The 25,792-nt window shown below is 41.2% G+C and overlaps 2 protein-coding genes across 2 annotated transcripts in view; one reads left to right on the forward strand and one right to left on the reverse strand.

Moving 5' to 3' along the window:
• Window positions 1-10,764, reverse strand: part of MYLK4 (myosin light chain kinase family member 4) — an 81,411-nt gene extending 70,647 nt beyond the window's left edge. Inside the window, exon 1 of the mRNA XM_059853731.1 lies at window positions 10,631-10,764. Within this exon, the coding sequence (XP_059709714.1) occupies window positions 10,631-10,686 (56 nt within the window). The 5' untranslated portion in view covers window positions 10,687-10,764. The remainder of the gene's footprint in view (window positions 1-10,630) is intronic.
• WRNIP1 (WRN helicase interacting protein 1) lies at window positions 1-25,225 on the forward strand. The gene is made up of 7 exons (XM_059853753.1): window positions 1-543; window positions 9,497-9,688; window positions 10,693-10,937; window positions 17,636-17,868; window positions 22,880-23,035; window positions 23,919-23,998; window positions 24,449-25,225. The coding sequence occupies exons 1-7, from the start codon at window positions 16-18 to the stop codon at window positions 24,722-24,724; spliced, it is 1,710 nt and encodes a 569-aa protein (XP_059709736.1). The 5' UTR covers window positions 1-15; the 3' UTR covers window positions 24,725-25,225.
• The last annotated feature ends 567 nt before the right edge of the window (window positions 25,226-25,792 follow it).

Genomic DNA, 25,792 nt, shown 5'->3' on the forward strand with positions numbered 1-25,792 from the left:
CGGCCGCGGGAGCCCATGGAGCCGACGGAGGGCGCCGAGGGGGAGCGGGTGGTGCAGTGCCCCGTGTGCCTGCGGGAGCTGCCGGGCGCCGACATCAACGCGCACCTGGACCGCTGCCTGCAGGCCGGCGGGGCCGAGGCCGAGCCCCCCAGCAAGCGGCCGCGCCTCGCCGCCGCCCCGTCGGGCAGTCAGGCCGAGGGGCAGCCGGAGGAGGCCCGCCCGCCCGCCGGGTCCCCCGTCTTCTCCCTCTTCCACAAGGGCCGTGGCGGCGGGCAGGGCCCGGCAGCCGCCGGCGGGAGGAGCGGCGCGGGGCGGGACGAGGCCGCCGTGCCGGCGGGCCATGGATGCGCGGCCGCGCTGTGCGGGGAGAGCCTGGCGCAGAAGCTGGAGGGGAAGCCCCTGGCCGAGCGGCTGCGGCCGGACACGCTGGGGGACTACGTGGGGCAGGAGCGGGTGCTGGGGGCGGAGACCCTGCTGCGGTCCCTGCTGGAGTCCCACGAAATCCCCTCGCTCATCCTCTGGGGGCCGCCGGGCTGCGGGAAGGTGAGTGCGGGCGGCCCCGCTCGCAGCCTGCGGGGTCGGGCCGGTGCTGCTTCACGTGGCTCTTGAGGCCGCTGTACCTAAAACCTGCTAATTTTCGGACTCTCTTTCTCGCCCTTCTGTCTTCTCGGTTTCTTTTGTAGATTCCTTACGTGCTGATGTCCACTAGTTTTCTCTTAAGATTACAAAAAACACAACCTGCCTCATGAATAAAATAGAATTGGTCCACCCCCATCAGCCCCGCTCCATGCACTTTGCTCTTTGTTTACACAAGGCCTCTTGCTTTCAGATAATTCAGATTTCATAACTCCAAAGTCCGTACCTAAAACATAAGCTGTGGTTTAGTTAATGGCTGAGAAGCTGAAAAACAGCCACAACACAGAATCTCTAAATATGTTTAGGAAGCCAACAGGCTAATAGAGCACAGTTTGCAAGTACTAGGTCTGTTTTAGCCTACGAATTCTTGCCTCTTAGAGAAGGCAGCACTGGTATGGAAGGCAGGGTAGCCTTATGGCTAGGCGCTCATCCACCTTCAACTTTTGGGCTCGTGGGTCTTTGTGGGATCTGACCACTGCATCTTCTTGTTCTGACTCCTTTAGCATAGCGGGAGCCATCATGAATCCCCAGAGACTCTCCAGAACAGCAGTGAAGGGATTCAGTTGTTGTGAGAGAAGGACCAAAGGAATGCCTCAGGTGTGGTTGAGCAGTGTTTAAGATCTCGCCTTAATTTTGTCCTGTAGTTCCACGTATTTCAGATTTGTGGTGTGGCAGGGCAAACAAAATACAGTTTTCTCCGTCAGTCTAATGTGTTCACAACATTTAGTTTCATGTATTATATAATTTGGTGTGTTGGCTGCATGAGAGTGTGTTTGAGAAATCTGGGATAGGGGAAGCGATTAATGCTTAGCAGAGAAATTAAAGACAGCAGCAGCTTGTTCTTGTTAACGTACTTAATTGAAAATAAAAGAGACTTGCTATGTGGTGTTTGAATAATAATGCTAGTCAATCACAGTAAATAAGGAGCAGGTGTTAGAATTAGATGAATACCATTAGCAATGGTGTAGCAGGTTTCTTCAGCTAGATAACATACACCTCAGAAGAACCAGCTAGTGAACCTCAATAATTGCCACTTCCTTTAAAATAACAAAGTAATAGCAGAAAGTAAGAGCTCAGAATAGATGGGTAAAGAAGGGCTGTTTCTGAAAACTGATTAAAGGGGAGGTGGATTGACTGAAGTAAGATGGCCAGAGAGAGAAGTGGAATTTGGTTCTTTAATAAATAGGAATTCTCTTTTCTGAATGAGTAACACATTCTTGCTTCTATATTTTTCGTGGTCTCCTGCCTTTTGTTTCTTGTTATCTCTTGTCAACAGCATGTGCTTGCTCTTTCTTGAAGTCCTCTTTGCTCAGGAAAAAAAAGCAATACAAAAGTGGTAGCAAGGCAAAGGCTGGAGAACAGCCTCTGCAAACTGGCACTGGCTTCAGTGGCCTTTGGGTTGTGATCCAGTGAATGCACCTGGCTTTGACCATGGAAGTGCTTTTTCATGAGCTTGTGACAGCTTAACAGTTGTGTTCCAGGTCTTCTTTAGGAGCCTTCTGTGGTAGTGAAAGTGTCTTTGAGTAATGGGCGATCTGTTTTATGCCTGTAATGTCACAGCTTTCAGTGTCCTTTTATACAGCACATCCTCCTCACCTATATGCTTTACACATAATTGTATTTAGTAAGCTTGCTTTTCAGAGTTTAAATTCTGTTGCTCCTCAGTTGTCTGACTTGCATCATTTCTGTACCTTTTGACCTGTCAGAGAACAGTTCCCCAACTCATCTGTTACATTTTTACTCACTTGAGTAAAAATACTCTTGGGTAACTCTTCTGCTTTCTAGGTTATTCCTTCTCAGCAGAGTTTTGAGTGTATCTGCTTTCAGCTGGCTCCTGATGAAACACCCATTATTGGCTGAACCAGAAATTCCTTCTGCAAAAAGTTGAACTTTCCCCTTCACCCAGGTTTGTCTAGGATGGTGCTAGAGTAGAGTTTTATCTCAGGCCTTCTTCCCCATAAATCATAATGTCTGTCTGAGTTAAATAGCTAAAAGTTCTTTTCTTGGATATGTCCTTATAAAATTCCTCTCCTAACAGATTTAACATGCAAGCAAAGTAGTCCACCTGAAGATGAAAAAGGAGATCTATTCTTGCCTGCCTACCTCGCTCACTTATTATTCGAGTTGTATGTATATAATGTGTCTAAGAAGACATTTCATGAGAAAGCAACTTAGGGCTTGAAAACTTGAAAGATCCTGTGGAGGAGAAGTAAGTGTTTTAACTTCCTCAGGATGTGGTTGGACTGATCAGTAAAAACTGCTTCCATTAAGTACAGTGCTTTTCAGCAGGAAAAACACTAAGAGATAACTGCGTGCTATGTAGTCCCGTATGTAACAAGGCCATATATTAAGCTCTGCCCATCAAAGAGCTAAAATAGCAGCATAATTAGATATGTTGGTCTAAATTCAGAAGTGCTGTGTAAGGTGGTCATACATTTCTTAAACCTCTGCAGGCTCTTGCTACCATGGAATCTGGTTATTGCAGCCCATCTATGCCTTCTTCCATTTCTACAGCCAAATGCCATGGTAACTGATACTTTTGAAAAGGGTAGAGCAGGACTAAGTTAAAAAAAAAATAAACTGAACGTGGAATAAATCATCAGAAATCATCAGGGCCAAATTTCAAATCAATTTATGTATTTTTTTTCAATCTGTATATTTATGAAAAATTGTAGTTCAACAGACTTTTTCTAAGCGAGAAGAAAATAATCTTGCTTGTTAAAGTGTATAAATATAATATTTCATATTGTAGGTCAAGAGTATTTTTGCAGAATTTTTATCATGAGAACAATAAAGCTAGGTACTGGAGTAAAAACATGTGTGCTATGGAACTGCTCTGCCCAAGTCGATTTTGGCCTCAGCTGCACTTGAATATTCAAGGAAACATGCTCAAAACTGAAAGGACAAAAGTGGGGTATTTCCATTGTGATCCTCTCTTCTTTTGAGTTTCCATCTCTACTGAGTCATCTTTCTTTAAGGGACCATGATCTTTGTACCTTGAATCTCTCATCCTAATTACGTAGGAAGCCAAGGTGCTCTGGATGAAAAGACTTTTTGTTTGCACTTTTGTCACTCTGAAGTGTTGAACTCAAGCGCCAGTTTTCTTCTTTTAAGAAGCTGACTAGACTCAGGCCAGAAGAAACACTGCTTCAAAGAGATGCCGTGGTTATTAACTTAGGAACAGTTAGCTTGTTCATACTGACTATGCAAATTTTTAAAGGCCTGTATAAATCCGAGTGTAATGTGAGTAAGCTATGCTGTGATTTATGGCACCTTAATACAGGGATTTAGATTTTTGCATGTCTGCCATTGGGGCACCAATTTTAGTAAAGAGTTAGCGGGGGGACACAGCGTAACTTGAGCACCGAGTAATTTTGCTGCCACAGATGAAGTTTAAGCCTTATAAACCTGAACATTCTGTATTTTAATACAGTAAACATTCCCTCTTATGGCTGCTGTGTAACAAGAAAAAAATAGGTAGCAAGTGGCATGAACCCGCTCCTTATAGAAGATGAGACAAAGAGCGTTCATGCATGATTTTCTGAGGTTCATGTCTTCTCTCTGGTAATAAGATAAAACATGCAATGCTGGTATGAGTGCAAAACATTAAAAACCCCAGTAAGTGGTCTTTGAAGTTTCTATCAAATCTTCTCTGACATTGTTTTATTTCTAGAACTCCCTGTATTTCTTTTCTTTGTTTGCACTCAATAAATGACCCATTGAAACACAGAAAGTCCAATACCTGTTTTGGTGCCCATGTATTTATCATCCCTTCCCAGTGCTTCCTATTTTGCTGATTCAAGTGGTTACCTAATGGGCTGTTTTGTTGCTTGAGTGTATTTTGTTTTCTCTTATTCACACAGGTTGGGGCCTGATTTGTACCATTTGAACTAATGAGTTCTTTTGATTGATTAGCATGAATATTTAAACTGAAAATGCATGGTGTCTTTTACACTAGTGTAAACTGAAAGTCCAGGACAGCTCTGAAAAATGGGTTTGTCTTTGCAGTTGCCTGAGAGCAGTGTTATAATGCAGTGTGCTTTGCTTTGCTCATCTAAATCAGGAATAACTTGGGGTGGCTCTCTAGGAGGAGAGTGCTGGGGAAAAAAATACCATTTTATCCATAAAGCAGCTGGAATTTAAGTACACAAATCAAAAGACAGCAAATGGAGATACAGCTCCATTTCAACAAACATTATATAATGACCTTGCATCTGTTTATGCTTAGTTGGGCTTGGATTCTGGAAGTGCTGTAAAGCACATGCTGTATCTCTTGTTCAGTGACACTTACTCCTCCAGTAGTATCTCAGTGGGCTATTTGGGGTTTGAGGAACCAAATAAGATGGGTAAGAATAGCATCTGCCCTTATATAAACACCAACTGCTGCTACTTTTGATTGTGTTTATCTGTATAGACAGTGTCCCTAGGCCATGTTCACCTGCTGTGCTGCCAATTTCCTTTAGACACGGCCTGGCTTATCTCCTGTGACGCAGTGTGGTACAGAGAACATCCACAGAGCTACATCCCAGAGAGCTGCTGCCCTGTATGGCATCCAAGGATGCTGTTGGTGTCTCCCTCAAGGCAGTGAAACAGAGCACGGCCTTTCCCGATTGCTTGGCAGCCACAGTATGGCCCTGCTGCCAGCAAAGGGAAGGTTGAGGGTGAGGGGACACCATTGATGGCAACACCATGTAAACAAAGATTTGGAAATCCTGACCAGAATAAAGGAAGAGCAAAAAACAGCTGCAAAGTCATGGTCAAAGAGCAGCAAAGAAAATCAGGGTGCTAGTTCAGCACTCTGATAACATAGCTTAGACCCTACAAGTCTGTAGGTGTAACTAGCCTGTTGTGTTTTGCACTAGGCTTATCAGTCTCTTGTCACCCCTGCCAGAAACATAATTTACATTGTGGTTTGCTCTGGAACAAACCAGCAAAGTCACTTGTTGGAGAAACCTACATGCCAACTCGATTACCCCTGCTCAGGAATAATTCATGCTGTGCTGCGCTTGTGCCAGTCTGTGCCAGATCTGCTTGGGTCACCTAAAAGTGAGGTCCTACACAGTTTTCCCAGGAAGACCTTAGGTTTCACAGTATTCTTGATATGATCTAACCCTCTGTTCTAATCCCTTCTCATTTTTTTCCAATTCCACTTCCTGAAGTGAGCTAGGCAGTACCACTCTTCATTCTTGTAGGGAGCTTTGGTTAGCTAATGTGATGAGCATAGTTTAATGGCCTGGTACAGGGCTGCAAAAATCAAAAAGACCGTCTTAGTTCTGAACAGGTAGTCCTTGAACATCAACATCAATAAGACTGGCTTAACTTGTATGAGCTTTTAACTGTTTTGTTCCAGCCATGGATGTGAGGGAGCTTTGACTAGTGGCAGTGCAGAGAGGAGAGAAATAGTTCATACTTAAAGAGTGTTGCCCAGTCAGGGAAACTTCTGGGTATACAGAAAATTCTTGTCTCCTAGTACAAACACCCAGCTTACCAAACAGCAAATCTGATTGACTTTTCTGCTCTTGACAGTGGGAGGTGTGTGGAGCCAAGCATGCTTTGTGGGTTGCTTTTGTTTCATCCATAACTTGTATCAAAGCCTAGAAAAACAGGTAGCATAGTTGCTGTGAGTGAGCTTGTTTGTTTGGGGGTGTTTTTTTGTTTGGTCGGTTGCTGGTTGTTTGTAAATCTGAGACAGTTTCAGCCACTGGGAAAGGATATTCTCATTTGGGCTGACACAAAGCAATAGGTACAGGATGGTGAAGGAGAGTTTCAGTAGTTAAGTGTTTGTTCTGTGCATAATGGATCTGGAAATAAATGACCATTGGCTGAAGTTAAATGTTATTCATTGGTGAGTAATGGTTCAGAAGTTTCTTGGTGAATATGTTTCTGTTTCAGAACAGCTTTTTATGATGTCACTGCTTTAGCTTGTCTAAACAGGTAGGTCAGTAAGGTCTCACAATATTCAGCATAAAAGTTTGGTAATAATAATAGGTACAAGTTTGAGTAGTTTGGCATCAGAGTAGTAGAGAACTAAGAATGGTTTCTGGAAGAGGCAAGGATATTACACTGTGAGCTTTGTAAGGTGGTGTTTTTAGTGAAGTTAGCAAAAGGTTAGTTTGCAGGATCACTGAATCACTTCTATTCTTAATTTGTGGGAAACAATATTCCTGCTCCTGCTCATAAAGAAAAAACATGGATTAAATAAGAAACACCTGTATAGTAAAAGGAGCATATTACCAACTTCTTTGGATTTTCCTTTTGTGCCTGTTATGCAGGTTCTGATTCAGGGGTACCCACAGTAAATTGCAACAACAGTGTCACTATTTGAAAAGATTTGTTTTCCAGTGTAAGAATCAAAGTTCAAAATTTATTTTAGATGATGAAGGATAATCAGTGTGTTTTCTTCTGCCTTATTCCGTATCACATTTCTAATTTTCTTCTTGTCCCTTAAATACATTACCCATGGGGGAAACTAGGAAATTAGCATATGAGTTACAGTTGTTCTGTGCTAGTGCCTTCATACTTAAGCTTCATACTTAAGCCTTCATATTTTGCTTATGTGAATTCTCCATTAGGTTATGTGTTCCTTTAGGTTGTAACCTGAAGTAACAAAGAGGGAGAAAACTGTAGCTTGTTACTGACTTTTACTTGAGATGGTAGGACAAAAAGCAGCATAAAAATCCTTCAGGGGAAGGCTTTCAGAGGACCAGGGAAAGTTTTACATCTGTGTGATAGGCAGTTTGACTTGCTGAATGATTGATTGCGCAGAACAGAGGGAAGAGGTTGTGAACATGCCTGTCCTTGTCAAGCATTGCATTTGAAAGGCAATGTATGTTATTCTTATTGCAACCTTTGGTGACCCACAAGTTGGCAGAGGAGGAGAGGTATCTGCTCTCTGCTGGCTGAGATCCATGTAGCAGATTTCAAGTAGATTCTTGGTGTAACGGTAACTTTCAAACAAATCTCTTTGATTTTTTTTTCCTTAAATTAGAGTTAGAAATATGGACTCTTGTGCATGAGTATGAAACAAAGTCCTTACTGCTTTTTTGGTAAATAACAAACCTCTCTGACTGACAGCCAGGATACAATGTGAGCTATCAATCCAGGTGGAGCTACAAGAAGAATAGCTGCTTTATTTTTTTTCTTTATCATCTTACCACTGCCACTTTTAGAGAAGGAAGAGGTGCATTTTCCTTTTTTCCACCGTCAAATTTGATGTTCTGTGCTTTCAGAGATTTTTAAGGCATGGATATATCCTCTGAAGTTACGTTTTGATTCAAGGCCCTTTTGTAAGGAAACATGAACTTTGGTTTTGATTTGATAGCTCACTTTCAAAGATATTTTTCTTTTTGGTTTTGATGGGGTGGGGATGGAATTTGCTTATTTATTTTCTCAGATCTTGCTACAGGCTAGATCTGAGATCTAGCCTATAGGCTTTGCTGCAAACACTTTCCAAGTGTCTTTCCAGTCTTGTCGTCTGCAATGATACAGCTTGGGGATGGGCTGGTGAATTGCCTTCAGAAAGTGAGGAAGGATCTGACATAGGATGCGAGTCTTGTATCAGAACCTGAAATGACGCTGCTTCTGAAAGCAATCAGGAAGCCCTTACTAAAAGTAAAGCGAGAATAAATAACAATATATCCTTCTCCTTAGCCTCCCATTTTCTAACTTGGGCTGGTTGTGGTTTCAGGGACAAGGAAATCCATTAAATGGATTTCACGGGGTACTGCAACACCGTTGGTAGCCAAGTGGTAGGTGCTTGTTTCTGCAGCCTCCCTGCAAGAGGATCAGGTTGACACCACCTGCTGCTTTAACCTCAGCACTTAGAATATCTTCTGAGGTGGTTTTATTGGCACCTGTCCCAGTCCTCATCTGTTGAGGCTCTCCTGTCTTTGGTCTCCTTTCGATCTTTCTCTAATAGAACAGTGAGCTTGATGGAAGAATCACCTGTTTTCTCTAGCAGTACTTTCAAATAGAGATACATTCTCTTTGGGGCATACACCTGTGTTTACTAAGGGTTGTGAAGGAAAGTTTCAAAATCATGTCTGTGATATGTTCTGGTGTGTAAATCTACCCAGGAGGTTAGTGGAGGTTGTGTCTGTGCTTTGGTAAGCTAAGTGAAATTATAAATAAATTTGGATTTGAAGGGGTTGTTCATAAAGACAGAAAAACAACATAGCTGCTTACTAAAAACAGCCAGTTTGTTCAGTCCGCTGCCTTTTGTTTCTCTGGGCCAGCATTTGAGTACTGTTGACTATTTAGATTTAAGAGTTACATTTTCTTAAGTACACATGTAAATTTATAATGCTAATGTTTTCATGCTTTTGTAGAACCTCCAGTCTGATTCATTTCATTTTTACGTGTATTTGAAATGTAAAAGGGTTTAGTTAATAACTTTGTAACTTTTTATTTCTCACATGCAGTTGCACTGTAAACTCTTAGGCAGGTGTCCTGGGGTAGTCCAGCTCTTTATCCATTAACATTCTCCACAAAATAACTGCACAGGGAATTGCAGTCAGCCCGTCTTCTGTGACAGAAATGTATTTGGCAGAGAGTTCTTCTTCCGTGACAAAGGAGACAGCTGTCAGTGCTGTCCTTTTCAGTACTGAGGCTCACTGGGTCTAGTACGGAAAAGTGCAGGCACTGGAAAGGCAGCAGAGGAATTGGCAGCTACCTCTAGCAGGAAGCTTTTAAGTCTTCTGTGCCCTAGAATAACGTGAGCTGAAATGCCTTAACTCTGTACAATGTCAACACTGTCCCTATGTCCAAAATATATAGCTTTGTTCTTTACATATTTCCTTTAAATTGGTACTTTCTATGTCTGAAATTATTTTTACAAAGCTTTCTCCTATTGCTGTTTCAGACTACACTGGCCCACATCATAGCCAACAGCAGCAAAAAGAATGGCATGAGGTTTGTGACACTGTCAGCCACAAGTGCCAAGACAAATGATGTTCGAGATGTCATCAGCCAAGCCCAGAATGAAAAAAGACTCTTCAAGAGAAAAACTATCCTCTTTATTGATGAGATCCATCGTTTCAATAAATCTCAGCAGGTATTGTACTACACTGCTTTTTTAAAAGAGCCTTTGTCAGCACTTCTGTAAAATCTCTCACTTTGCCTTAAGGTGATACCTTCCTCTGGGCTTTTGATTTCAATGTTAATATGTGTAGTAGATGAATTTGGGAGAAACATAAAAATTAAATTCTTTAGCTAACTTCCAACCAACATTTAATTATTTTGATTCAAGGATTTAAATAAAAGGCTGAGTTATACTTATGTGCCAGTCTTTATGTGATATTTTTGTGAATTTTTATTTTTCCACAGTCATGTTAGTAGGGTTTGCTGCACACATCTTCATTTCAGCCTCCATCTGGGGAGGTAGCATTCTGTATTACATTTACAAAGGTCTGAAATATGAATGTGCCAAGGGTGGGTATTTTAATGTTGTCCTCTCTTCTGTGTAAGAAAAAATAAGTTGTGGCATGGTCCTTCAGGATAACAGTGCAGCCATCACTTGGGCTTTTTTTTCTCTTTCCTTTCCTAGGTATAAGTTTTTTTTCAGTTGTGCCATGGAAAGCTTGAATTCTGTACTACAGGTTGCAGTTTTTAAATTGAACTATTCTGTAATCTTCCTGTCGTTTTCTGAGTACAGAATTAGGCAGGGAATTGTAGCCCTAAAGGTTGATTCAAAGCATATTTAGGAGTAGCGTTACTACTTGTTATACTTGATAAGGCAATTTCATGATTTCTTGTGTTGCCATGCAATAAACCAAAGTCACACAAACTCAAAATTAGCAGATTTCTTTGCCCTGTTTCTTTTCAGCTGGTAGGGTCATTCTCAGTGCAGTCATTTCTTATTAAGGTTTTGTGTGCATGAAATTAAATCATTTCCATATCTGTGCAGATGAACTGCCTTGTCAGTGTGGTTATTTGTCATATCAACAGGGAACCCAAAGTCTCACAAGATGCAAAAAAAAAAAAGTAGCCTACTCACATGGGATGTTTCAAGTTGTCATTGATTGAGATCAGCTTTTTCTGCTTCCCTCCCATGCTCAGGACACTTTCCTTCCTCACGTCGAGTGTGGGACGGTGACCCTGATAGGAGCGACCACAGAAAACCCTTCCTTCCAAGTCAACGCCGCTCTCCTGAGCCGGTGCCGGGTGATCGTCCTGGAGAAGCTCTCGGCTGAAGCGATGGAGGCAGTTCTGATGAGGGCCGTCAGGTTCTTAGGGCTCCAGGTTTTGGGCCAGGGCGACCAGCACAGCACTCCTGCGACTGGCAGCAGCAGCAAGAGCTCAGAGTGAGTACTTTATGGGCTGCAGGGTGTTAACGTGCACAGCCCGAGGAGCTGACTGCCTGCCAGGGAGAGAATGAAGCAGTTGGGGGGTGGGAAGAGAAACCCTAGCCACTTCTGATAGTAAAGAAAAGAAGTGGCAGCATATGGCAGGGGCGGGGGTGACAGGACAGAGAGAATTCAAAGCATTGGCTCTCTCCATCCAAAACATAATCTCACTGTCTGGATTAGGAGAGAATTTTATACTTCGATCCATAACTCCTGACTCACCCTCTCAGGATATTTAAATCTGTTCTGCTGCTGAGGATTTGCTGTGGAAGCCTGTATTTGGGTCTTTGTCATGTCTTAATGTGTGTTACTTCTTGCTACTGGTTGTAAAAGCATCATGTTACCGTTAAGTGCTGGGTGGGCTATCCCCTCTTAATTTGGAAGTGCCTGCCAGAAGTTTGTTGTTTTCTGAGAATTTGTTTTTAATGAGATCAGGGAAGATGATGCTGCTTCTGTTCTTTAGTTGCAGAGTAAGTCCTGTCCTGTGTTTTAGGATATCCAGTGACGAGAGGAGACTGTTGCTGTGAGACATTAATAGATTGTTTTAAGAGAGACTTTGTTTTTCTCTGCTCCTTGATTTCCAGACAGATAAATTCATATTAAACACTTCAGAAAGTTTTGGAAAAAACAACATCCAGATTTGTCTACAAGAGATGTTATCTGCCTTCTGAAGCAAGAGGCTGGCAAATAAGAGTAATGCATGGTACTGTGGTACTCATGTGCAAGCTATTACACTTCCTTTGTGTCGGTTCTTGGCTGCACTCCTAGTAATTTACAGTGCATTGGCATGGTGGTGATTGACAGACTGTATGAAATAAATGAGGGGGAATCCACTTGAACTTTGTCACAGAATGTAAGCACAAAGAATTGCCAACCTGAATGCTGAGGTCAGGACAGGTAAGGAAAGGTATTCCTTTTTTATTTTTAGGTAACCCTGCCTCATGGTTTAGTCATTTATAGCTTTTATGTGTTGTAGTAATGTGAATTTTAGAAGAGAAGGCAGTACTGCATGTCAGCATTAATGTAGTGGCACAGCTGTGGTTGTGGCTACACCCTGACTGGGGTTCAGAGACTTTCCTTTCTGTACAGGATTAAAGTACAAGGCATAGTTTCAGCTGCAGTTGTTTGGGTTTGGGTTTCGCTGGACTCTCCATGTCTGTAACCTTCCAATAGCTGAGGATGATTTAAACAGCGTGGTGCTTCATCGTACTGAAAGAAGTCTGGCAGGCAGACTGTCAGACTAACACAGTTTCAGAAATCTCTCCATGGGCAGAGAGGGCCACACTCCAAAGGCAGTCATGGGAGCCAAGCCTTTAAAAATAAAAATGGGGGTTTGAACTGGGGAGGTTTTTTTGCAGTTGCATCTTTCTTATCTTTCATTATGCGATCTGGTGCTGAGCCACAATTCCTACATTCTGTTGCTGATAAGTTCAGATTTTTATAAGCCATCCACCCTCCTGTTCTGGTTTGGATTGGATTCCTCACTAATTCCTGCTTCTTAGTGTCCATACCAATTCTGCTTCTTCATTTCCTCTCCACTGCTCTGCAGGAGCAGCTGTCTCAACTTTTTGCTCCCTTGCCTCTATGGAACAGGACTGTCATTAGATTGAGGCAGGTAACTGTTCATGCTGTCCTGAAGAATAAATGGAAATCACCAATTACAATTTCTTTGGTTGTTAATGGTGCTCACCTTTATACCAGAGTGAGAAAAGGAGCTGTAAGGCAGCACGTCCCCAAACAGTAGAGTGTACCCACTTTGAAAATGCTGCAGATATCTAGCAGGAAGGCACAAGAGGTGTGTACATTGAATTTTGGGTTTCGTTTCCCATGTGAGTCTCCCTTTCCAAGCCACAGCAGTGTAGTATGAAGTTCTGCATGTGCTACTTGGCCTCAGTTAATCAGATGGTTTTAGTATCACATCACTTGTTTGACAGGATGGCTTACCGAAGAGATTTTGAAGGAGAGGATGATTCTTTGTGGTCTCTCCTATTACCTTGAGGAATAAGGTGAGAGTGAATCTTCCTTAGTCCTTACAAGCATCTTACGTGCTTGGCAAGAATGCAGCCATTCCCAAGTGATTCAATGGATTTCATCATCTGCACTCCACAAGGAAAGTGTGCTCTACCCAAAACTGTTTCCTTAGATTTTCTTTGTGGATTTTTCTTATCTTGCTTCCACCATTGGTGCAGATTTCTGACTGGTTAGATCACCTGGATTCTCTTTCACTCCACTGTGGCCTTTTCTTGCTCTAAAGGTGGAACAACTAGCAGTGGGTTTTACTTCTTGGTTATCTTTCTATTTGTTGTGTCATCATGGCTCACAAAAGTTCTTTGACAATTTTTATGTTAATTACTGGATTTCTTAAGGATAATATGTGCTTTTTGTTATATTTGCATCAGCATTACTGCCATCAAACTGTGCCTCTGAAGTCTTGAGTAAATCTGAAGACTTTACTGAAGTATAGTCTTCAGTATACTGCAGATGGAGAAACAAGAAAGGAAGAAACATACTCATGATGAAGAAAAGTAAGAAGTCAATGTTAAAGATGATTTTTATTGCTACAACTGCTTGTGCTTTCTGCAGTTTATGCTGTGTCAGTAGTAGCACCAGCTGTTCCAGGTGTGCACTGATGCATTACACTTGTACTGTGTCAGTGGTGGAAGAAACCAAATTCTTCTCTTGGCTTTTTATTTTTGTCATTCAAGTGCTGCCCTCAGAATGGTATCTCTAATTGAAGTCCGACAGTAAACTGGATGGTTGATTAATGTGTTTGAAGCTAGATAGCACAGAAGGCACACAGCTGAGGGAAGTGGAAGGAACCCCAGGTTCCTGTTGGCAAGCCCAGACATCATGCAGTTCAGCTTGCTACTGGCTGTATTACAAGTTCTGGCGTGTTTTGAATTCACTGGTTCGTAAATCACAACACTGAAGGTGGAATTCCTTTGTATCTTCAGTGTTCAATATTTTCTTGAAAATTATTCCTTAATTGGAATATCCATTAAATTTCCTTTCAGGAAATGAATTGCTGAGGTGAGAGGCAATACTGGGAGACAATGCTGTAAGGTAGTGAGCAGTGCATATCACACTGCATTAGTTCAGTTGAAGAACTGTTTGCCTGTAAAAGTGTTGCAATCTGCCAAGAAGTGAACATAGTGAGAATAATTGCACTGAAAAAGTAAGAAAGTACTGATTTATATGGGAAAGAAGCAGTGGGTGCTTTGTCTGTATTTTGCTCAGTAATTTTTTAAATCTTTGATCACATAGGTTCTCCTTGCTTGGGCTTCCTTATATTTTACTCCCTGATACTGCTTATGCTCTCTTGTTATTGGCTCAAATGCTGCAGTGCTGTATGGGTTTAATGGGTTGTTCATCATACATTTCATGTTGGTTCTTGGCACAAACTCTCTTGAGGGTATGGCGATAAAGAGGACCTAGAAGAGGGATTTATTATCCTGTAGTGGTAGTTTTCCATTCCTTGAGCTAGTATATCACCTTCAGCCCAGTGAGTGATGGATCCCAGCACGTCCCTTTTGGCTTGTTTATGTTTTGGTCTCCGTATCATTGGTTACAAGGTACCAACATTGACCATTGGCATCCAGTGGGTGTTCGGTGTTAATTTTGGAAGTTGAATAAAATATGGGATTGCCCATCTGCAAGCATATCAGGAGCTTGGAAAGAAGTCAGAAAGCATGGGAGTTATTCTGCCTTAGGGTTTTGATGGGTGCAGAAGTTGGATAAACTGGAGGGAGTAGGGCACTTGAGCTTCTGAAGACAGGATGGGCTTAAAAATGTAAAACACTACAGTGGTTTTTGGAAGCTAAGGTATTGAAATAATTATCATCCTGATTTTGAAATTAGACTCCTGCCTAGTGAAGTTCAATCATCAGAAAATGGAATTTAAGGTCTTAATTGCTCTGAAAAAAAATCTCAATTCAGTTATTCTGAGTATAACATTTTATTATTTTGAAACACCGAGTGTGTTTGGAGCTGAGATTATGCAACAGGGAAGCATTGTGTTCTTTCCAATCAGTGATTCTCATCAATGTGCTGTGCAAAAAGCTTGTATGCAGAAGTTTTCTCCATTTATTCTTGCTCTATATCAGATCCTGCATGCCATGCTATTGTAGGCATGGACTGGATCAGCCAATAATACATAATGCATTATTTGGATTGGAATTGCCATTACCCTTAGGTTACAACTGAAATTTCACCATGGAAATGGACAAGGCCATTGCTTGGAAGCAGATTTTTCATACTTTCTTGTGAATATTTGTTTCACTTTCTGTAATATAAATTGCTTACGTTGAGTCAACAGGGCCATTAGAGTCCTATAGTGAAACAAGAGACACGAATGCAACTCAGCTTTAAATTAGCAGATAAACTGCAAAAGTTCTCTGAGACCTCAACTTTTTTTTGGGAAAGACTGTACTTTGCTTCTTCCAAGGTAGTACCTGCCTTTTAGTGCTCTCAATGCTTCCCCTTTACTTGCAGTCACTGTCTGCCGTTGTGGTATCAGTGTGAGGAGACCTCAGGCACAGGATGTGCTTCTCTGCAAGCAGCAGGCAAAGAGCTTAGTCCTTGAAGGTGAAACCTTCTCTCAAGTATGCCCTTCTGATGTGTGAGAAGTGTTTGCTCATCATGTTGTATATTTGGGGTCATTTCTGTTGAAGGAGGCCTTAGCAGCAGGATGTCTGTGTGTAGTGCCTGCTGGTTTTTTAAAAATAACTTTTGCTTTCCTTGCTGGCTTTTTAAATTTAATGCTTATGAAAGATCCAGTACCCATCTGTAGTGCTGAGGGATGAATATTTCTTCCTGATTTTCAAGGAATTTGATGCTTGAGATAATTGACTAAGTCTCTGTGCAGTTGCATTGTTCTGCTTCCTTGTTCAAAGATGGTGTTTGAAACACCCTAGCAAAAGTGCCACTCTATGTGTGTTAATATTTTTTACTAGATTCATCAAATACATGAGAAATAAGGAGGTGGAAAAAAGTCATGATGAGATGCTGGTGATGCATCTATTTTTGCCAGGGTGTGATGTCTACTCTCTGCAGCATGGGATTTGTCCCTAGAAGGCATTTGTCAGCTTTCACTTGCAGTGGTTGATTAAGATTGCAGCTCTACTAATTCTTCCTTTTTATGTGTGGCATGAGAGGACTCAAATATTAACTGCTAAATTTTTTCCAGAACCTACAGTCTTTTTCTTTTGTGTGACAAGTGCAGAGTGTGTTTGCAAGGAGAAAGAGATGGCAAGTAAAGAAAATCAATGGACACATCTGTCTGGGAATCCTGATGCTGCCTTTTTCTATACCACTGGTAGTAATAGTAACACATCTTCTGGTAAATGAAGTGCGGGGCTGTTGTGAATCCTTAATTATTTGACACACAAGAGCTTCATAAGAAATGGCCTCTCACACCAAGCCCTATGTGCTAATCCTTACTGATACCTGTCACTCTTGATTTACAGTGTAGCTAGTAGAAGTGGCTCAGTTAGGGCCATTAATGTCATGTTTCAATTCCATTAGCTGCTCTCTCCAAATCAGATCCATTACACCCTCTGCCTGGAAATACCTCAGATGTTACCTTGTCTACATAACTGAGATTTGAGGGTTAAATCCCCAACAGGGTGCCTGTGAAACATGCAGAGGTGAGCTGGTTTGGATGTGTCCCAACAGTGAGGACTGCAGCTTAGCAGGTGAAAACTTAGAGACAAAACTTGAGGCCTTTGTTGTTCCCACAGATTTTTCATGGACTCACTAGAAGATCTCAGGAGATCCTGCTGGTGCATTTCTCAGGTCTTCTCATCTTCATAGAATCACCGAATATTCTGAGCTGGAAGGGACCCATAAGAATCATCAAGTCCAATTCTTAAGTGAATGGCCCATACAGGGATCAAACCCTTGATGTTATCAACACCATGCTCCAATCAACTGAGTTAATCTCAGTGACTTGTTCATTTAGATTGTGATTTCACTGGAATTTGGCCTGACATTATAGTTCTGGCACACTTAGAGCAGTAGATGGCAACAAGAGTGATGGGCATGTATTGGGATGCAGCTTCTTTCTAGTAAGATTTTATTTTTTGTACCCCAGTGACTAAGTTTTAATTCCAAAAAAGTAGGATGCATGTGTTATACATTGTAAACAATCTTTCCAATTGTTTTTTTCTAAAGAACAACTGATTGCACCTCCTGCTGTTGTTAGTAGTTCAAAATGTTATGCTAATGACTTTATAACTCACTATATTCTCACACCTGCATTTGGATAGCTTGCTGCCTTTTCACCGTTCTTCCACCAAGGAATTTGAAGTGCTACCAATGAAATGCTGATGGAGTTAAACCTTGTAAAGTTCAGCTGGCTGTATCAGAATTGGGCTGTGGTGAAAACCTAACCCTAGTTTTTGTTGAATTTATTGAGGTGAGGAAAAATAAGGGGGTTAAATAGATGAGAGCTCCTGCCCTACATTTTTCAGGTGCAATTGTATTTTAGCATTGGAGCAGGAGGAAGAGTGTAGGCCCCCGGTTCTGCAGGAGAAGTTATGACAAATCTTAAACCCAGCTGTGTATCAAGAGACTTTGTAAAGAAACATCATCTCCAGCACAGCCGGCAGGGAGAGGAGTGCAATGGGGGCTAAGGATGTGTGGTTATTCTGTTGCAGATTCCCGGTGTACATAGAGGAGAAAGCTCTGAACACACTTGCCTATCTTTGCGATGGGGATGCCAGGACTGGGCTGAATGGACTCCAGTTGGCAGTTCAGGCCAGAGTAGCAGTGGGAAGGAACGCTCCTTTAAACACCACTGCCAAAGGTGGTGCTGCACATGGCATTCTGGTAACAGAAGAGCATGTAAAGGAGGGGCTCCAGCGATCTCACATCCTGTACGACCGAGCAGGTGAGTAACAGATGCAGTTTCTGAGATGCGGTGTTCTCAAAATGTGATAGCCTCTCTAATTCCCCTTTCTTCTCCCTTTTTTGTACCAACTGCTCTACTGGAACAGTGGTTGTACTGAAGTTTGTCCCAAAAGTTACTTTTCCTCTACAGTGTAGTTCAGCTGGAAATTCCTTCTCAACCAGGAAGTGTAGATTAGCTGAAAGACCTATTTGCTGTCCTGAGAAAGCTAGTTGAGTTGCATGGTGAAATTATTTGTTATTTAAGGTCTGTGAGGGTTTCAGTGAAACAGGCAGAAGAATTTGATGAGGACATTTTTCTTGAAGAGCTGGATATCTTCCCATGCACTTCTACTCCTTTGAAAGTCTTGGAAGTGCTCACATCCACAGCAATATGTTATGTCAAAACCTGAGCAGTTTGCTTTATTTTTAGAGTTGCTTTTTAAGGTAATGAATTCTGTAGCTTGCTTAGGGCAGGCCACATAAATCGCATTGCACTTAATGCTTCCTAGTGCGATAACCACTCTTGCTAAATTTGTGACTTGGCAATCTTAGGCATCACAGTAGTTGGCCACTAAACCATTTTATGTTAGAGGGTTAAAAATCAGTGAGTATCAGATTAGGTGAATCCCCTTGAATGCATATGCTGGTTCTTCAGCAACACTTGAATGACTGTGCAGAATCGTATGAAATGATTATGCCAAGCAGTATTTGGAGAACTGATTTATTTTCTTTTTTATTTTTTTGGGCCACGTTTCTGATACGCTGCATTTACTGCCACTGTTCAAAACCTATAGTGAGAGGTTTCTTGAGGTTGGTGGTAACATATGTCTGCTTGCAGCCTTCTTGCTACAAAGAAATAATGATGACTCACTGTCAGGAGAAAGGCAGCTGGACAGATACTGATCTAATGGCAGCTGAGAAGTCAAGGGCAGGCAGGGGGAGGGAGAAGAAACATTTTATGGGGTCTGTGGCTGGAAGAGGTCATGATTAGAAGGAAGTGGAAAATCTGACTGGTTCACTGATACAGGTCTCTTGCACAGTGTAGGTCCCTTGTGTGTTTGCTGTCGCCTTGTGGCCACTGCCACACAGAACTCTTGGCTGTGTCCCTTGCTCCCAGCCCTCCTGCACCTTCTTGCTCTGGTGGAGGTGGCACAGAGTGCCTCTTCCTGCATCAGGTCTGGGTAGTGTGTGTCAGGCCCTTCTCTGTTTCAGTAATCTTTGTTGTGGTTTATTGTGGGGTTTTTTGGTTAGAGGTTTTCAGAATGGTGAAAGCAGTGAAATTCTGTTTTTCTGGCTTGTATAAATGCCAGAAAGCCTGACACAGATATTGTCACAGTAGCAGGTTGCCCGAGTACATGTCTTTTCAGAATTTCTCTCTTCTGTGAAATGGTCTGTGTTGACCACTGACTGTTGACTGCAGGTTGACCACTTTTGTCCATAGTAGAAATAGCTGTTTGTCCTTTTAAATACAAAGAACTTTCAGAAGGCAGCTACTGCATAATTTTTTTTTTTTTGGTAGCATGTTTTAGCCAACACATTTTGAATCACAGCTGTGGTGGTGGGATCTACAGTCCTATAAAATAAAATGCTTCAGTCTTTTAAAATGGAGGGTCTAATCATGATAGCAGCAATATACATGTGTTGCATGTTCACGTAGAAAACATCAAATAATTGATTAGTGTTCAGAGTGTAAATACGGACTTTTTATTTTACATTATTTTTTGTTACCTTCTGCAAAATTTGTCAAATATATGTAATTTGGCATTCTCTTCTGTATTTTCATCAAGTAATCTAGGAAAGAGTCATTCATAATGCAGTAGTTAGGCTGTTGTTCTAATCTATATGCAGATATGTAAAGAAAAGGTCTTTGTGCAGATAGTTTATCCATTTTAGCTGGAAGGACAAAGAAACAACTTTAATCAAATTTCACTGCCAGCAGCTGCCTGAAGTCCTTGCAGTTGGAGAGCAAACAAAAACTGTTAGTCATATTTTAGCTTTTAATTACAGTTGTTAAAATTTCGATTCTTTTAGAAAAATGATGTACCAGCCAAATTCATTGAAGTTTACTGGCAGATGGGGAGTAACTAGATCTTTAAAGTAGAATTGTATTGTTGCCCCTTTTACAGATGGTACCACTCTGCTAACAGTGATTTAATAAGATAAATGTCAGTAATTTCACTGTCTGTGTAGTGACATAATTTCATATATGGTAAAGACTGGGCATGTGTTATGCTGAAGTTAATTTATTCTGCAGTCTGGAACACAGTTTTTCCCTTACCTTCTCTGGAGGAGAAAAGAGAGGGTATCTCACTGTCCTGGATTAGCTGTCGGGGCAGAACTTAGAGCCTTGTGGGCAGGAATAAGTTGCTATTCCATACCAAGCACATAATTGCTGGGGTAGGGGAGTGACTTATTCAGAGTTGGATTCCCAACTGGTATTAAATCACCACACTCGCACCATAATGTTTTTTTCCAGCTCAGTTTCTTTCTGCTGGATCAGAATGAGAAGTCTTCTCATCCATGCTGTTGGTCTACTCTTACTTCCAAGGCTTTCTTCTTTCATTAATCAGTGAGCAGTTTGATGTTTACCTTTGGCTAAGATAGAAAATAATTTGAGATGGGGACTGATTTTAGTTTTGCCCACTGCTTTGCGAATAGAAATTGTTTAAGAAGCTCAAATATTAATTATGGTCAGTGAACGAGACCGTTTCCGTATCTTTTACCAATATGAGTTGAGATAAATTGGCATCTTAAACTAGCCTGAAAATTCCTCATGAGCTCATAAAGCAATCTCTGGGCATATGTCAACAAGATTTATGCATCTGTATATGTCAGACACTAGAAAGCCCTCTCTTCCACAAAGCCTCTTGTATGGTGTCTTGTTTCAGAAAGGTATTTGCCTTTGTGGAAACTGCATAGAAAAAGGTTTTTTTGATTCCAAAAACTTTTCATAGTTTTGATTTCAAGAGGCATCTGGGATACAGCAGAGATAGATAAACTGGTATGTGTCAGTCTCTCAACTGAATTGGTAAGGCCCAAACCTGTATGTTAGCTAACCAGCATGAAAAGGCTAGTAAATAAAGGTCTACTAAAAGTTCTAGTTTTTTTTAAACTGCTTTTGGTATCTCAGGCTATCTATAAACTGTATTTTTAGACAGAAATGTAAGATCTCTCTCGAATGCACATCACCGTATTTTGTCTTTAATTGATAATGCAATGTGATTATACTGAAGTATTGTCATTGTAGCTCTGTCACCAACACTAACTTTGTAAGGAAGGAAATAAAAAGCAAAAACTAATTCCCTTCTCAGCCTGAAGTCAGAAGTTCCCTGCAGGTTTATATATCTAGACCAAACCTATCTGCTGGATTCCTTCTGCCTCTCTAGCTGGTATCCCCACATATGACATTTTACAGTAGCCCAAACAGCATACAAAAGCCTCCAGCAGAAAAATCTGGATGAGTGCAACCTCTGGAGATATTTAAAGGCCATCTTCTAAGAGACCAAGAGACGCCTCTTGCAAGAGGATGATGCGAGTTCAGCTGCTTGGGGTTATTGCTCCTGACTCAAGTGTTGTGGTGGAGCACAGACGTGCTGTTTGTGTTGGCTCCAGTGAGGGCTGCATACCAGGGCTCTTTGTGTGGAGTCCTAGCAAAAATAGCTGTCTGACTGCCTGTGCTCGCCGGCAGCCTGTTGAATTCGCCGCAGAATCACACTTCCAGCAGGAGCAGAGATGGGGGCAGTGGACCTGGGAGGTGGAGGCCTTGCTGGCTACAAAAGGAGCAACTGCAGCAGCGTGGTGATTTTGGTTCTCAAACTCACTCAGGCAGCCCTTTTATTTTTCAGGGCCTGCAAGTCACTGGTGTGTTCTGATGTGGCCCTCAGGCTGTAAATCCTTTTAGCCTTAGGAAGGAGAGGAATATTAACAGATGGCTGTGCATGCAGCCAGTTGCCTTTAAAATACATATGTAGCTGTGAGCCAAGGAATGCCAGGCACTTGAAAAAATAAAAAAGGCAGATAACATGGAAAGTTTAACAATATTGCAGCAAAATACTCTTACAAGTTTGATTAAGAGACATGCATAAGAATCAAAACATAGTTGCATATAGGAAAATTGTAAGCAGGAAGGGTCTCATTCAGTGTTTGTAATACTGACTCCCTATTTTTAAGTGTAGCCCTAGAAGATCTGTGGAGTAGCTCTGTTTCTCCTTGGAGTCCGAATCTAATCATATATTAAGCTTTAATATTAAAAAAAAAATTCCTTGTATTTCTTTCGGTCTTTGCACTTTTTACTTAGAAGCCTGGCATTTCAAGTGTTGTTGCAGTAGGGCAGGTGTCCACAGTTGAACACAGCATTTCTTAGGGGTTTGCCAGGGTTGTGTGCTGCAATTCTGTTTTTTCCAAATTGTATGATGTTCCATCATTGTATGTCCTTTTTTCTCACCCCTATAGAACACTTCAAACTTGTGTTTTACTGCACACTTTATTTTCAAGCTTTGGATGATATGAAATGTCTTTTTTCTAAAATACCACTATGGTATAGCACTGGATTTCTCTGATTCTTGTGCTGTCTTCTCAGAGCTCTGTGTATGTCCAAAAGCAATGATCAGTTGTTTGTATGTGCTTGTACTTTTTGGCAATTACAAGTTATTTATGTAGAGTTTTCTTCCTAACTGCTTAAGATATCTGGGGTTACCTTTTTTATTTTTTCCTTTTGAAGGGAAGGCAGTTAGGTTACAAAACTCAAATTGTTTGCCAAGCAATGTTTAAAAAAAAAAAAAACAACTTCCTTTTCATCCGTGGTTGCTCTGTTTTGCTTATGTAGTTAGGGAATCATTCACATGGGAAACCATGAAGGCACTGAAAACAGTAATGAATGCTGTAACCACATATCCCTAAAAAGAGCTTGAAAAACCAGCTTATGTTTACTGATGTAATCTAGTAAAATATATTCTGCTCTCTGAATTTCCTCCTAACAGCTTTGTGTATTGTTTCTCCCCCATCCTAAACAGGAGAAGAACATTACAACTGCATCTCTGCCCTGCACAAGTCTATGAGAGGCTCTGATGAAAACGCCTCCCTTTACTGGCTGGCTCGAATGCTTGAGGGCGGTGAGGATCCACTCTATGTGGCAAGGAGGCTGGTGAGGTTTGCAAGTGAAGATATAGGTCAGTATTTGCAGTATTTCACATTGGAAAATCACATTAAATGAAGATCTGCCAGGCTTCTCTGGTTTCTAAAAGTTGGTTTTTGAAAAACGAACAAACTCAAAAGAGTTATATGCAGAATAGATACAAAATACTGAAATGCTTCACATGGTATAAAAACTTTGTATATGCAGGCAGAGACCTACATAAAGTGTCATTGTGATGATTACCTGTTTCAGGAAAGACAAATGTTTTTGAGGTCAGGGTTGGGTGTATATTAATATGAATTCTTTTAAGCCCTGCTGGTTGTAGGTCACCAGTAAGCTTGTGCCACAGAGAGTGCGTATTTCAGGGATGTCTGATTTTCTAATAAATCTGGCACACAAATACCTACCCTGACCTGCAACCCTTAGGTTTAACAGCTGTAAAGCATCTCTATTTACTTATCCAAAGTAGCAGATCCAGCAACACTATTAGCACTTTGTGATGGGTGAAGAGTTAGGAGACCTGGAAAGCTATGTCTATATAGCAATATTTCCCCGTTTCTTTATTAATTTCAAAAGGTAGGAGAATCATACGTGGTCAGCTGCTGCTCAGGCTGCCACTGTGTGGCAGCAGATTCAGTCTATAAATCGTACCCAGAGCTTAGACTTTTTTTATTCCTTTTTTTTTTTTCTTTTTTTTTGTGGGAGGAGGAAAGCTTGTGGATGGAGGGAGTGTATCTTATGTGTGATTTGGTATTGTACCAGGAATTCCAATATCTGAGAAAGCAGCTCTGAAATCTCATGGATACCTTACAGGAAAGGAAAAAATAAAGTTAAAAAAGAGAAAGACATTAAGTGAAGTAAATGAAAAATTAAAAAAAGTAAATAAAGGCCTGCTTTTATCTGATCCCTTTCTGTAGGACTGGCAGATCCTCTGGCTTTAACGCAAGCAGTTGCTGCTTATCAAGGCTGTCACTTCATTGGAATGCCTGAGTGTGAGGTAAATGCTTCATTAATTCACTGATTTGAAAGTTCTGCAATCTGTAAAACCTATCTGTAACTATAAAAAGAAGCAGATTGCAAGAACAGGATAGACTTAGTTACTTGTTCATTCTGCATGTCCTGTCTTTGACAAGAGAACATTGTAGCTCTTAAAATAGATGCTGTAATTTAAAAAAGAAGTCACTGCATATTTATTCTTAAAATGTGATGTATGATCATATATAATTTTTCTCTGTTTTTTTCTATGATAGATAATGTAGCTGTTATTTTCTAGTAGTGAAAACCATGAAGCTATGGTGATGTTAAATAATAGTATTCATATTATGGTAGCAGGCATAGGTCAGTTTAAAAACACTCCCTGCCATGCTGTCCAAACAACCTGAACAGCAGGCCTTTTCCCAAAGAGATTAAAATAAGTAATTTAATATTTCCCTCTGCTGGTTTGCAGGTGATTCTAGCACAGTGTGTAGTGTACTTTGCCAGAGCCCCAAAGTCTATAGAGGTGTACAGGGCATATGGCAACGTCAAGGAATGCCTGAGGATGCACACAGGACCACTGCCCCCTGTTCCCCTGCACCTGAGAAACGCCCCAACAAGGCTCATGAAGAATTTGGGCTATGGAAAAGGCTACAAATACAACCCCATGTACAAGGGACCTGTGGAGCAGGACTATCTACCAGAAGAGTTGAAAGGAACAGACTTCTTCAAGGAACGAAAAACATGACTGCTGTGCTCAGAATGGGTTTTGATTTTATGACTCATACATTTCTATTGGGATCAAAATTCCCCTTACACTGTCAGCTGCCTGTTACTGTGGTTAAAAGGATTAAGCCACCAAGCCTTCCAGATACTTTTTTATCCTTCTGCTTTTATTGTGGTTGTTCAGAAGGTATTTTGTAAAGGATTGCAGTTAGGCAGTGTAGAAATGCAAAAATAAGCTTTATCTATATAGTGCTGTCACTGGTTTAAATGAAATTAAAAAAAGACAAGAGACTTGTGTTTCTAGCTCTTGCTGTGAGACAAGAAATATTACTGTGCTGCTTTTTAAAATCAGTGTCTATTTCAGATTTTGAGAATATTATTTTTCAGAAAAATAGTAAATTGTACCCCCTCTGCTAAAGTACTGTACAAAATATAATTACAGAGTAAGTTTTGCTGTTATGATGTTTCAGAGACCAATTTTGTATTACAGTTATTAAACCAATAAAGCTTTTACAAATAGAAATAGTGTCTATGCATTTGTTTAAATACTCCTGTGACAGCAGTGTGGTTTTGAAAGTTTGATCTCCCTTTATTTTTATTATCCCTTCTTTCCAGAGCAAGTTTAATTAATTTTGTAAGCAGAATAGTCATGAAAATGGCCAGAGGAGCTCTTTGCAGCTCTCTCCAGCTTTGATAGGACCCAGCCACCTACGGGTCACCTCTGTGGACCACACCAGTTGCAGGTGGGTATTTCTTAATAGCAGAGGTATTTGTGCTGCATGGGCTCAGATCAGAGGAGTTGCCACAGCCACATGTCTGGAGCTCATTCAGAGCAACATTCACAAGCCAGGAGGTCTGTGGGCTGAGAATGCAGTACCAAGTCCAGAAACCAGCTTTATTCTGCTTACTGCTCTTAATTCTCAAGACAGATTGCTGACCTTTGGCCTTGGTCAAAAGTTTTGGTTATACAGCCTCCAAAACTTTGTGAGATTAATTTTGTTGTGAGACTCCCTTCATACAAAGTTCTGCATGATGTAGGGGTGAAGCCAAAGATCCTGGTGTAACTGAAATGTTTCAGAAATTGAACGTC

The sequence above is a fragment of the Haemorhous mexicanus genome, chromosome 1 (assembly GCF_027477595.1).
Source record: "Haemorhous mexicanus isolate bHaeMex1 chromosome 1, bHaeMex1.pri, whole genome shotgun sequence".
Lineage (NCBI taxonomy): Eukaryota > Metazoa > Chordata > Aves > Passeriformes > Fringillidae > Haemorhous > Haemorhous mexicanus.

Excerpts from the sequence above, each read along its gene's own strand:
- WRNIP1 (XM_059853753.1), top strand. The coding sequence starts at position 16 with ATGGAGCCGACGGAGGGCGCCGAGGGGGAGCGGGTGGTGCAGTGCCCC. Across the intron at positions 10,938-17,635 it reads AGCAGCAGCAAGAGCTCAGA|ATTCCCGGTGTACATAGAGG; the intron begins GTGAGTACTTTA and ends ATTCTGTTGCAG. Across the intron at positions 17,869-22,879 it reads CATCCTGTACGACCGAGCAG|GAGAAGAACATTACAACTGC; the intron begins GTGAGTAACAGA and ends CATCCTAAACAG.